The sequence below is a fragment of the Buteo buteo genome, chromosome 19 (assembly GCF_964188355.1).
Source record: "Buteo buteo chromosome 19, bButBut1.hap1.1, whole genome shotgun sequence".
Classification (NCBI taxonomy): domain Eukaryota; kingdom Metazoa; phylum Chordata; class Aves; order Accipitriformes; family Accipitridae; genus Buteo; species Buteo buteo.
Window position 1 is genome coordinate 1,386,021 of NC_134189.1, and position 14,155 is coordinate 1,400,175.

The following is a 14,155-nucleotide window of genomic DNA, read 5'->3' on the forward strand; positions in this document are numbered from 1 at the left end:
ACTAAGACATTAGAAAGTTTAAGTGAAAAGTGTTCACTGTATCCTCAGGCATTTGTATAAACTACGGATAGTCTCCCACCAGGGAAAGAATTTCTTTTAACTATGCTGTTATTTCTGTGGAATTAGTGTCTGCCCAATCTCAGCAGTCACTCATCTGAAAGCTCCTCCTATTTGTATTGAGTGCAGAAGACAAGAATTTTGAAATCTTGATTGAGGGTTATCATTCCTTGTCTCTTTCCAGGAATGATAATTTACAGCTTAAGTAATGAATTTTACTTGCTGCTTGTGTCATTCACAGACACAGTACCAAATCCATTTCTAACTTCAATCCCATTTAAATACCTCCTGCTTTTTAATACCAGTAGCTTCGAATAACTTAGAAATTTTAAAGAATAGTAAATAATCAGTCTGAGGACTGGATATATGTCTTGCTTGAAAAATCTAGTGCCCATTCATACTCAGGAAGGAAATATTTTTAAGATAACTATGCATTACTATCGAAGAAAAAAGCTCTCATAAACTAAGTCAGCCTTATAATATCTGTATTCCAGAAAGCTCACATTCCTTCACAACATGGAAATTCACATCAGAAAGTTGCTTCAACATATAAAAATTCTAAGATTACAAGAACTTGCAAACAATATACAACATGGCCATGCACCACTCTTTCTGCTATGGAAGAACAAAAGAAATTGTAAAGCAAGAGGTAATCCACAAAAGAATCTAAAATGAGGAAACCACTGAACTGCCACCTAAGAGATTACAAAAGAGCACCACCACAATGGTACACAGAAAATAAAAGCGTTAAGTCACAAGGGAAAAACTGAGGTGGAAACTACAGTGATAAATGAAATTTACCATTTAACACGTTTCTAAAGTTCCAAGACTAAGCTGATTTATCTTGTTAAATTGTCAACCCAAGTAGTGTTTGCTACTTTTAGGTAATTTTTGCCTTGTTGCATTATGTAAGATTAACAGCTTATTTTTAATGAAAACCATGGATTTCTCATGTTCAGCAATGATGTCCTAAGACACAAAGAAATGCATAAAACTTAGAGACTAATTTTCAAAGAGTAACAGACATTTTTTACTTCTGAGTGGTTAAAAATACTCACTCTTTTTCAACATCAGTCCTAACAGAAAAATAGCTACATTAAAACCATTTAAAGCCTTCAGCATATACTCACATAAGTTCTGCATGTTTCCAGCAACAAAAATAATTTTTACCTCTGCTGACAGTAGATCTGAAGACTCCTCCTGTCTTTAATTAACAGCTACCTCTTCCTATCTACCACCAATGAATTTCGTAAAAGTGTGGAACAGAGCAGTTTCATTTTTAGACACTACGCAAAAACAATGTATGATACATGACAGGAATGCAAGATATTCACTTCACAAAAAACTGCACTTCTAATGTATTCAGTTAAACCTTCTCTCTATCCTCTTTAAGAAAGGTGGCTCTGCATAGAGACAGGTCAACTCTTTGCTGCTATATAAAGTTGAAGGTTAAAATGCGTAAGCTGATGTGGGAGACTATTTCCTGCTGAAAGAAAAGCCCTTTAAACACTAGAACCTCAAATCTAATTTGTCAGCTTATTCATGCTTCCATGCATACTGCCAGTGCAAAGCATCTTTCTATGAAGCCACTGTATTGGAAAAATGGTCAACACTACCTAGCAAAAAGGTTAGCATGACCTTAAAGTAAAAGGGATACAGAATTCAATCACTCACATAAGCATTTAAAATTCCAAATTTCAGGTGAAGGACCAGACCTTTACTTTAATCAAATCCATCTGCTATGCTTGAAGTGCCAGCTGGACTCAGGGTAGTCACTAAGTATAATTTACATGTGGCTGACTTCAATGGGAAGCATACCAACTAAGTGTACCTAAGTCACCAACTTTTTCTTACGCTCTTTCTACAGAGTATAAAACCCCCATACATTGGGCACCACTGAAAACAACATCCTTAGTTAAACTGGCCTTTGATAAGCTTGCTCTTAACATGTTGTTTTAAAGAGACAAAGGAGAACTTTATTCTGTCACTGAAGCTATCTCTACCAACTTAAAATTAGGAGGCAACACAGCTCAGAATGGAACAAGCTCAGCTGGGTCTCCCACTCACCATCGCAAGAATCTAGTCAGTAACACTGTTTTGAGTGGCGACTGGGTAGCAACTCTACTCTAAACTCAGCCACTCATCACTATATGGTTACAGTATTTCTGGAAGACCTGCTGGGAAGAACTACAGTTTAATTGCCACAACAATGTCAATCTCTAACATAGCCCAGGCTTGCGCAACAAACCTGACAGACATCCAGTCAAAATGTCTTCTGAAGCCACAACCAAAGGGAATTGGGACTTGTAAACACTCAAACAGCTGAAACTGAAAGGGAAACTCAGCATTTTCCATGTGGCTCAGTTAGCAGGGTGCATAAAAAAGGACAGCGAGTAAAAAGAAAAAAAGGAGACCACTGTAATGCTCAAATTATTTATTCCGATTTTCATTAACTACCAATGAAATTTTTAGATGCAGCCTCAAAGTGCACACCGCTCAGGAACAATTCTTTCCAAATAGTGAGACAGTCACGCTGCACACACCAGGAGACCCTGGGGCACTGTTACAGAGTGGGGGAGAAGAGGGAAAGGAGGGCTCAAGTGCTTCAATCCCTCAGAAGTGAAACATTTTATTGTTAAGCTTTCAATACTTGGATTGCTTTTAGGAACTATTTAACTTCTTTGTTATTTTCAACAGACAAAATGAAAATTACTTCCTGGTAAAACATTGAGGTATTTGTTTGTTTGTTTTGGGTTTTTTAGTTTGTTTTCTCTAGCTAGGTTCCATGTTAGTAATTTAGGAAAACGTCCTTACTATACATTTGCATAGGGCCTCAGTTAGTGAGAAATGGTACACAGATAAAGCAAATGTACCTGAAGAAAAAACCAAACTCTACTTTGCTTTTAGAGCTTGGAACTAACGACATTTTGCCTGGAAAACAAAGTCCCTTTTACTGCGAAAATGGATTTACTAATCCCTGCCAAGATTTTTAACAGTACAGAAAAGTAACTCGTAATGGTGATGTTCCATTCTATAACATTATTTTAGATCAAAACCTCCTCCCTAAAGTGAACTCCTGAAATAACCAAAACTGTCCATACATTCAATAAAAGCTGCTCAAAGCTAAGTTTTTACTTCAGGAAGGAAGAAAATACCACTCAGCGAACCTACAGCAGGCTTTGTCTTCTTTCATACTGCACTGAAGGATAACAATGTTTAAGCCTCATTAAAAACTCCGCAAGTGTTAAACAGATAATGTGAATTTCAGTTTAATAAACAGGAAGATCACCTCTGAACTAGGTTTTCACTTCTATTTTAAAACATCAAAGAAAATCATGTACTTTTCAAGGATTTTTTTTTAATAACACTAATATTTCTCAAGCTAGTATGCAGAGCAGCTTTTAAGCCCCGAATTCCTCTACCCTCAGCAAAAGCCCTTAGTCTGACCTCAAGACACTGTACTATGGTTTGTTATGGTTTATGACCCATCTACATTAACCATATTCCTTGGTAAGTGGAAATCCACAACTGCTAAATGTAAGTTTTAACACAGAACAGAACTTTTAGCATTTGAAATTTTGAGAAAGGTGATATACACAATTCCATCTTTTTACCCACACTGTAATTCTAGTTAAATCAGTTTTGTTCCCATAAAGCCATACAGGAAAAAGAAAGCATCATTCTATTCACAATTCAATACAGCTGTGTACGACTGGCTTCAGCCCCAGGCCACAAGCCAGGAACTTCTGAGTTCAAGTCTGGCTCTGCCACTGACTGTCTGTGTGGCCTTCAGAGAGCCTCTACATCTCCCTGGTGCTCCTGTACCTTACAGAATGGCACTTGCTTTGTTTGTGCAGGCTTTACCCAAAAAAAAACCTTGAATTGACTTTGAGAGCAATTTTTACAATGGCTGTAACACCTAAGGTCCACAAAGAAGTCTCCACATGCCAGCTCATAGCTGGTAGTTTTTAGCTGTATTAACTGCCAACACGCACATATTACATATATGCATATACACATACGTGATACAGACACAAATTCCAAGATGTAGTAAGTTGGAAAATAGACAATTATTTCAAATTTGTTAAAAAAAAACAGGAGAAAAAAACCAAAATCAAGTTATCTGCTACTTACAATGCAGAACAACCTACAACCTTGTTCTTATTAACCCACTGAGGCAGTGATGAAGTCTGTTTTTAACAGCTTAACATTAAATGCACCGGGCACACAATGCTCAAGCTAAAACAAGTACAACTACTAATATTTTCGAATTTTACTTTAACAACAGAAAAATGGCCTAGGAACGTGAAGCTGAAAAAGGATTTAAGCTTAACCAAGTTACCTAGCACTAACTGAAACATCATTTAAAAGGTAAGTTTTCTTAAGAAAAGGATCAAGGGAAGTTACATAAACTTAAGCTGCCCATATACTTGCAAGTCTACTCTAGAAGAGATTCACTTCACATTATCTAGACTGAAGGAGAATGTAATGGAGACTGACACTAGCTAACCTCAGCTTTTCCTGAATTCCAATGATCCAATCACACAAATACAGCTCATCACCTTTAAAACAGTATATGCTGCCTTTAAATCCACCCCTGGGAAAAAAACTTGTCCACAAAACTTTATCAAGACAGGCTGACTTTCCAAAAATTAACCTGTTCAGTTATTCATGGCCTAACCAGAGAGCTGGCTTAAAGAACTAAGCAACTGTAGCTTTTGTGATAAAAACAGTCACTCAGGGACTTCATCAGAAACAGCCATTCCAGAATAGCTACCACGCAAAGATGCAGTGGTTAAATACAAATTCAGATAGCTTTTGCACAGGGAGGACTAAACTGGTTCAAACTGCTGAAAAATAACCTGCATGTAAGACTTGCAATTCTCCCATCCCAGGCCATTTACTAAAACTTTCCACTGTAACTCAGTGGTTTTCAGAAGATATTTGTTGATTAAACCCTAGAAAGTTAGAGAAATACCATCATGAAGAAGTACATCTAAAGAACTTATTAAGAAGATTAAATCCTTACCCAGATGACATTTTGTTTTTAGTTTCCTACATCACACTATCATCAGTGTGTTTCCATCAGATGAAGCAGTAATGAATACTACAGCAAGGCCTGTATATTGGTTAGCAAGCATTCCTGCCAGGGAATCTACATCTGCTCTGAACAGGATTACAGGACATAGGTAAAGACAAAATAAAACACAAATAACCCTAATGCCTTGTCCACTTTTTCTCTCTCAGCATTGTTTGGTCTGGTTGAGATGTATCAAACAGATAATCTGAACATTACCTGCAAAGGAACAGAAAATCTGACACTCTTAACACAAGGTGATTTAATTTAAAATTTCCATTAATACTGCTATAACTGACTTCTGTAGCATCAGTTGGAGCCTTCATTTACACTAGGTTCAAAAAAACTTTTGGGGTTTTACTTCAGGTTAACGACATATTTTTACAGGCAACCTGAACCTAGTCAACATTTAGATTCCAACCAGTGCACATGAACTTGTAATGACATCCTCAAAGAAAAACAGAGCTAGATATAAAATGACGTATCTATAACCTAAACAGGATACCCTCTATTTCCATGCACTGCATTTGTTAATCAGTTCTAATTTTTTTTAATTAAGATTTTTTTTTTATAGTATTTATGGTAAAAGCTCCCTTGAATTAAAATAGTGGGGTAATAACACTAACAGTACCCAAGTAAAGCCTAACAGAATAGGAAAGGTTTATTTATATAGTCTTAACTAGAATATAGAAGAATACATTTTTAACAATTCACATGGGGATCAAGCTATCTAATTACTATTTTCTGTTTCACTGGACAACCAGTTTTTGATGCACACATGAATAAGCCAGAAAAGGATGTTAGCTAAGTTTTGGTTCCTTCTGCCCTCCCCTCCCCTGCTTATAGAAGGTATCCATTTTCATTTTTATTGCCCTTAAACTCTCTCCAGTAAGAGGCAAAATAGCCTGGAAAAAAATCGAGCAAGAGTTACCAGATTAGAATTTCCAAGCATTAAAATACCAAAATTCACTTGTATGTTGTGATCAAATCATCCTCCCTATGAACTGTTCAGCAAAAGGCTGAGCATAAACATGCTGTATATTTAGCTGGCAAAGTGATGTATCAGAATATATCAAGTCACTTTAGTTGATGAAGTTCTCAGTAGTAGTCACCCTCTTGCCAAAGAAAGCTGTTTTGTAGACAAGTCTATCTAGAGCATCAACACAGAATTAGAACCATGTGGTTTAAATCAGATCCTGAATCTAGCATGATTGCTTAACTGAAATGATATACAATTAAAAATATAAATGCTAATACAGAAGCTGCAACAAGAACACAAACGCTGCTACGTTAGGACCCTACTATTAAGTTGCAATGTCTCCTACTACAAAACAGTAAAATTTAAACCAGGGAAAAAAGTGGAAGAAACACGGAAGACTTATTTTAAGGAAGGATTAAGTGACACAGGACACTGCATCCTGGAGAACTGGATGGCTCAGGCATAATCAAGTTGACAAATGTGGACTGAACCATGATGACAACGCATCTGTGTATATTTGCCACAGAGCACATGTAAAATGGGACAATTGAGCTCAACTCTAATTAATGGTTAAGTGGCATTAACAGAATACGTATTTAACCTTTCCTGTTTTCATATAGGTCAACTAGCCCAAAAGGTCAAAATCTACAAAGGCTACGGTGCGTACATGCTTAAAAAAATAAATTCCAGCAGTCTCACTGCAGCTGAAGTTTTGCATGTTCATGTACACAGAGGCTGTGCCCAACAGCCACTGTGAAATTACAGATGGACAGTAGCTTATGATTGTGCTGTTTAACAAATGCTGTGCTTAAAAAAAAGGAAAAAATACTGGGAATTCTAGAAGTCATTTTTCCATTGTTTTATTTTTCTAAAAAATACTTCCTCTCTGATTCAGAAATTAAGACAATGTTCTGCTCAAGTTCAAATCAGGTTTTGGGTTCAGCTGTTATACCCATATCTGTACTTCAGGAAGCCCTAGCTCGGCATCTACTAAGAATACTGGGAAATATGACCACCCTCCCCTTGTTTCATAATTTAAGCATGTACAGTGGGGTTTTGGGTACTGTTTTAAGCATGTACAGTGGGGTTTTGGGTACTGTTTTAAGCATGTACAGTGGGGTTTTGGGTACTGTTAAGGAATTAAAAGAATGACCACCTTCATTTAAAAATGTTCATGCCTTTCTGCTTTTTAGTTGTTGAAGTGACTGTCCTGTTCAAAGCACGCTTGACTATGGTGGAGCTCAGCATCAAAATAATGCTCTTCCAACACAAATTAAACAACTGCTTATTCATTTGCAGAGAACATATGTATCTATAAGAATAAAAACAAAAAAGCTGAAGTGTTTTTTTGCTAGACTACCTCCCTCTATTATGTTTTGCTGCTCTTACCGGAGCTACCTCAAAATTTGTTGGCCTCCCCTACAGTTCAAAATGCTCTGAAGTTCAGGCCTCGCAAGTACCACCCGAAGAAGGAAAGCACTCCCCTGCTGGCATGAATAAGACACAGTTGTATGCTGATGCTTTGCTTTGGTTTTGTTGTTGTAGTAAATTCCAAGGCTACATTTCACTTCTAAAAATCTCAATTTAACATAAAATTTGTATTAATACACATGCTTTGTACTTTTAAGCGTTTTTGCACCTATCAATACCGAAGTACTTTTAGGTAATTTTCTTTGCCTAACATACACAAGCACACATTTAATTAAGTTCAGACACAAACTGTAGCACTGAAGGGAACAGTACTCAGAAGCTCTGGTGCTTAACTACCTGTGGTCTTTAACAAGACTCCCCTCAGTAGTTTCCCTCCAGGTATATTACAACCCATTTTTCCATACTGTTTAACCCTTGGTTTGATTTGTTCTGCCTTTAAAGATCATCTTGTGTTTTAGTAATGTATCTTCTCTTAGGTACCTGAAAAAAACTCCAGGGTTCATATCTTGTTTGACTAAATGTGCTAATTAGAAGTAGTCCTGGAACCACAGTATTTTGAAAGAGGATCAAGGTTTGTCTTTCTATTTGCCCATACTATAATACTCAAATATCACACCAACCAGGTCTTAAGACATGACTTTTCAGAAACGATTACAAATATAGAATTCTACTAGCACCAGAGCATATCAGCCCTGAACTATAATGCCAGCATATTGTATACAGACAGAAAAATAAACTTTAAAACAACAACATCCGTAAAGGAGCTTTAGGGAACTCCTTTCAGAAGTGTGCTGATGGCACTACACATAAAAAATATCCGGGTTTGCACATGGTCATGCTGCTCCCAGAATATATGCTCTGTCTCTACAGGAAAAAAAAGAGAAACCATTGCCTTCTTGGGTTGGAAGCCTATGTACAAAGGAGAAAAAGAATTTAAGCAGTGAAAAGTGCTAAACGTACAGCTCTGGAGCTGGAATTCACCACAAATACAGAAAGGCACCATTTCTCTTGTGCCCTTCAAAATAATTACGGCACCATCATGAAAACAAAATAGAAGTATTTTCAGTATATTTTATCTCCATGATGCCTCCACACTTGCCCTTAACACTGAAATGGCCAGAAGGTGTTATCTGGACACCCAGCTTCAGGTATCTTGTTTGACCAGTATTTGAAGTATGGCACATGTAATCATACCAGCTAAATGCCAGTGTTACGTTAGCAACTAAAGGCGCTGTTTCTTGAAATAAATACTGAACTTGCCTTGCTTTGAGAAACGGTAAGTTTTTGTATTCCCTTAAACCGAATTTTACATCTGTTTATTGCTGCAGAATTAATTTGATAATTATAGCTAAATATTTATCATTTAGCCACTTAAAAATGTAACAACTTCCTCAGCAGGATTCTTACTTTTGCCCCGACATTACACACCACCCTTTACAAGACTCTCAAGAAGGTTACAAAACTAGAACCCAGATACCCACACCTGATCCCCTTGACAGGACATGAAGTACAGCTTTTTAGAGCTAAACATCCTATGTATCATCTTTTGCTGCCTCAAATCTTGAGCTGTTTAAATAGGAAACCAATACTTAACAAGCTGAAACAGCTCTTAGGAAGGAGGTAGTTTTCTTAATCAATTAAAGCAAAAAAAAAAAACCCTCAAACTTTTCAGCTCTAAAACAACAGCCAGCTGAAGAGTAGATTCCAACAAATACTGTTTATTTTAAACTGTAAATTAAACTTCTCACCTTCCATCCTGGCCACCAAAAGGAAAGTAGATCAATAATGACCAGAATTGAACAATTCTGCTTCAAGGTGCAAGCCACAACTTTTTGCAGGGATACTAGGAAAAGTATGGATAAAAATTCTCTTCCAGCAATATGCTAATTCTACAGATTTTTCTTCATTTATAGATTTGCATGCTGTCTCATCTAGTCAGCTATCTATTAATAAGTAAGAGACAAAAGTCTGAAAAGGTTAAGTTTAGCTGAAACCAGCCAGCAAGGACTGTATGATCTTACGAAGTTTCTTTTTTTTCCCTTCCCAGCAGGAGAGAAAGAGGCTAAAAAAAGCCACTGAAAGTAAGCGTACTGATTTTTCAGACACTTGTTTTCCCTGAATTTTTTTCCCATTAGAACTGCAGACTCCTGTATATTGAAGCTCAATGGTAATAAGGCTTTTTTTGTCAATTATTTCCCAGCAATCTCTTAGATGTAGTGCAAAAAACTCCAGGGGCTCTGCTGACTACAGACTTCACTGTAGTTTTTAACCTACTAAAACAGTCTGCTTTGGAAAGGGACTGATTCCTGTAGATACCAATAACAGCTGACATACAAATGCAAACAGAAAAATGAAATAAAGCTTCCGAACCCAGTGTCATCACTGCAAACCGAGCAAAGAAAAAAGGGCTTCCCCACCCCGACACTTCTGCAAGCTTCAAACTGATTTAGAAATTGCAACTGGAGTCAGCTCTCAAAATTATTTTAAAGTATTTTGTTCCCTTTGTACTGCAGGAACACACTGAATGCAAACAGTATCGTGAATTGCCCAGCCTTGCACTTTTAAAACGCTACGATTTCACAGGCTGCAGAGTCCTCAACACACCCTGCACTAAGATTTGATGGGTCAAAGACATATTTATATGAGGAATTATTTTAATTGGTCCTTCCTATTCAGAGCATACTGTCTCACAAAGCTACTTAAATGTTTCACAGACTCCGTACTGGAATAATTTCTATTATTTTCAATAGTTGGTTTTTGTCTGATCCATGACAGCTTCTGTAGCTATGAGCAGTTGCAGTTATTAGTAAACATGCTGTATTCCATCTCCCTAACAATCAAGCTATACTAACATTTACACAATTTGGCAGCGTGTAACAGACAGTAACGCATGAAGGCAAAAAACATGCAGGAAAGGTGAGTACTTTTCTTGAGCGCAGATTCTGGGAAGGCTAAGTCCTACAATATTGCCAACTCAGGACAAAATCTGGGTTCTCATTACTTCCTCAGTTCATCCATCCTATGCATCCAGGAAGTACCAAACCTGAGAATATTACTACTTTATATTGCATTTGAAAACAGTTCTGATGCCTAATTAAGTTCGTCAATCAACAGGTATATTCAACATGTTCTGGCAACATCAGGATCTCCACTAAGCCCAAGAAGGCTTTGAATAACAAAAGCCATCAGGCAGCATCAGGTCAAAGACACAGAACATTTTAATAATATTCCCTCACACAGATACATACCAATAACATGAGGGTGGAATCTAATAAGTTCATTAACCCCAAGCAGGGAGAATGTATTACTTCATACACAGACGGGGTTATCCATTACTACTAAACTTTTTAAGACCAAAATTATCAGGACAATACACTACATCAAATTTGAGTGGAGTTCTTTTTTTATTGGCTTGCTCTAATTTAAAATAAAAAGACACCCTTAATTTCCAAGAGAAACTTAATACATTGCAGAATTATTTCTAACATTTGCTAGCCAGTGGAGAAAAAAAAAAAAGGCCCTGATACATACTACTACGAGACTACGATGAGGACAGCCAGATATATTTTCAGTAAAGGTATCCAAATCTGTCTCCTCCATTTATATTTCTTTGTGGCCTTGCATGCGTACAGCTAAATACAAGATACGACCCATCTTGCAGGTTGACAAAGTTGACCTGCTAACCATAATCAATGCACAGATACACTGCAATGTGAAAGTACATTCACATGATTATTTGCATAATTATCTGCTGCTTGAATATCCAGCTACAAAAAATATCAGAGTACAAGGCCTATCAGGAAGGGGTGAAGAATAATGTATACCACCACAGAGAATTTTTTTTCATTTAACCTCACAGAAAGGAGCATTACATCACACTCTTACAATGCAGGAGGAGGGGCCTGTTCTCAGAAAGCAGGCTTCAGCTATCTCCCTTTAATTTTCTCCTCGATTCTGGAGGGAGATGCAAAAAGAACTCGGATTTAAATTTTTTAGTAACATAGAAGAAGGAGAAAAGCGAGAAAAGGCAGGTTTGTAGCTACGCTTACCAACATGCAGCCGCACACCGGTTTTATAAAGCACCCAGAGCAGAAGTCTACCAACCAGCAGCAGCAGCCAGCATCTCGCATTCTCAAGCCCGCACTCCTGACTACCTGCCCCCCATTTTATCAGCCGCCAGACCCGTTAAGCAGAGAAGTCTCTTCCCGCCCCCCGCCGCTTCTGGGCGACTGGAAGTGGCAAGACCATTAGGAAGCCATTGACGCCAGCCGGCCCGCCGAGCCCGCCCGCACTCCCGACGCCGCGTTGACGGGGCCGGTTCGGTCCCACCGAGGGCCGAGCCCGGGGCGGGGGGGGGGCTGGAAGCGGCAGCCCCCCTACTGCGGGTGCGCTCCGCTCGGCTGGCAGCCGCTAACGCCCGACCGGCCCCCGCTCCCGGCCCGGCACCGTACGGGGGGGAGGGGGGGGCGGGCGGGATTTTAGTGGGGGGTTGGGGTTTTGGGTGTTCCCCCCCCTCCCTTTTCTCCCTGGGAAGGACGGCCCGGTGAGAACATTTCCCCATCTGTCCCTTGTCGGACCCGGCAGCAGAAAGAATGCAAACCCATTTTTATATATGCAAATTTTTGCAGCAGATTTAAGAGCTTCGGGTGCTGTGGGGAAGAAATCACTCCGTAAGAAGCCTCTATTTAAATAAAACGAGATTTTCAGTACTATCTTGTACTTCACCGGCCTGGAAAATACAAACGATCTCCTGTAATTTGCCTGAGTGTTTTAAATCACAAATCGCTCCAAAATCCACTTCTACGGAGACCTCCCCCCTTAAAAAAAAAAAAAAAAAAAGCCCTAAAAATCCACTGGAAGTGCTTTACGCGGAAAACCAGACAACATCTGAAGCAAGTATCTGTGCTAGAACAAACACCTCTGCAAAACCACGGGTGAAAACGGTCAGCTCAGGCTCTTAAAAACCTACGGATAGGTAAAAACAATAATAAAATAGAAACGTACCACTAACCTCATAAAGTGCAGCAGTGCTTAAATCCAGCGAGTTGAGGCATACAAGGTAGAAATGGAAATGAAAAAAGATCCAAAAATGATTTTGTGTTTGTTTTTTTGTTTTTATTTCAAATGTTCAGAAACCAGCAGCGACTCTGTCGGCCATTTTGGCTCGAACTCCCTCGCTCTCGCTCCCTCGCTCCCTCCCTCTCGCTCCCTCTTGCTCTCTCTAAAGGAAGCAGCTTTTTGTGACCTTCAAATAGAGGCAGGTCATGTGACTCCAGGCAGGCTGTCAGTCACGAGACGGGGCCGGCCTACTTCCCGCCTTAAAGGGACAGCCGCCCTGCCTGCGCCCCCCCGGCCGAGCCGCGCCGCGCCAACGCGCTCTCCGCCCGCTGCATCCTTCGCCGTTCAGCCCGCACGGCTAACGCTCAGAAAGGGCAAAACAGGCGAGCCGCGAGGACAGGGAGGGCAACTCGGCCGGAGCTTTTCTCTTTAAAGCTAGCTAAAAAGAAGGGAAGCAGCCAGCTGTGCTCCTTCGACACCGAGGCTGCAGAACCCATCAACAGTGAACGATGAAACGTGCAAGTCCCACCAGCCACACGCGCTCTTCTGCGGCGCGCCGCCGGACGTGTGACCCTAGTGCTTACCTCGAGAGGAAACCGCTTTTTAAGAAGTGCCCCATCCCGCTTCAAGGACCAGAAGAGGTTCATCTTCGGTCCACGGTGAACCCAGGCCGTAACCGGACCACCTGCACGAGACCTGCACGCCTAAACCCCAGATCCAGGTTCGGAGGCACGAACGCCTGCAGCACGGAAAACTCCATCTCTCCTACTGCCTTGACTACTTGAAGTCTCAGGCTGCAACTCAATCTTCAGGCAGACATTCGATAGTCTCTGCCCACAATTCTCACAGATAAATGCTCCCGCAGTTCAAAGAGAGAATCCCAGCATGTCACGACATTAAAAAAAAAAAAAGCTGTGGCACGTTTCCAGACATTACCTTGAGCGTACAGAAACAGTAAATAATATAGTTCAGAAACAGTGTATGGTAATGCGAGTACAATTCTGCCGTGGGGAGACTTGCTCCTGAGTCAGCCCCACGCAGGTAACAAATGCTTGAACTGGCTGTGCAATGGAACCGTGCCCGCTGAGGTAACCGGCAGCAGCTTGGGAAGCTCACGGGAGCACCCTCGGGATTGAATCCTTAAAACACACGAGTTTTTAATTCTGTACAGTTTTGCACTATAACTATGTAGAAACTAAAAAAAGACCACATCAGCAGCGAAAAGCCACCACAGAATGAAACTAACTTAAAATGTCATGGGAAGGCACTCTATCAGAATGAAATTGGGGGGTGGGGAGAGGCAGAAGCAGCACATCTTCTGAATGAGAATAAAAATCATTAGTGTGTATTATCATGCTACGTGAGTCATCGGCTAAACGCTGTGTTTCAAAAAATCATCAGGAGCTAGGAATGGCTGATACACCTCAGGTTTTGACACACTTTGCTCTAAGGACCCTCCCAGTATGGTACAGAAAGTCTCGAATGGGGATTCCCCCAGTGAGGGGATTTCTTCAACAGGACCACAGCCTGCACCAGAACCACCCCAACATCCA

The 14,155-nt window shown here is 39.9% G+C and overlaps 1 protein-coding gene across 23 annotated transcripts in view; it reads right to left on the reverse strand.

The window, feature by feature from the left end:
* TNRC6B (trinucleotide repeat containing adaptor 6B) overlaps window positions 1-14,155 on the reverse strand; it is a 148,986-nt gene that overhangs the window by 78,048 nt on the left and 56,783 nt on the right. The window contains exon 1 of one of the 23 annotated variants that reach the window (XM_075050855.1): window positions 12,556-12,802. The exons of 21 other annotated variants lie outside the window; for them this stretch is intronic. In XM_075050855.1, coding sequence (XP_074906956.1) covers window positions 12,556-12,560 — 5 coding nt within the window. In that variant the 5' untranslated portion in view covers window positions 12,561-12,802. Of the gene's footprint in view, window positions 1-12,548; window positions 12,803-14,155 lie in introns of those variants that run through there. One more of the 23 variants, XM_075050857.1, reaches the window with a different exon arrangement.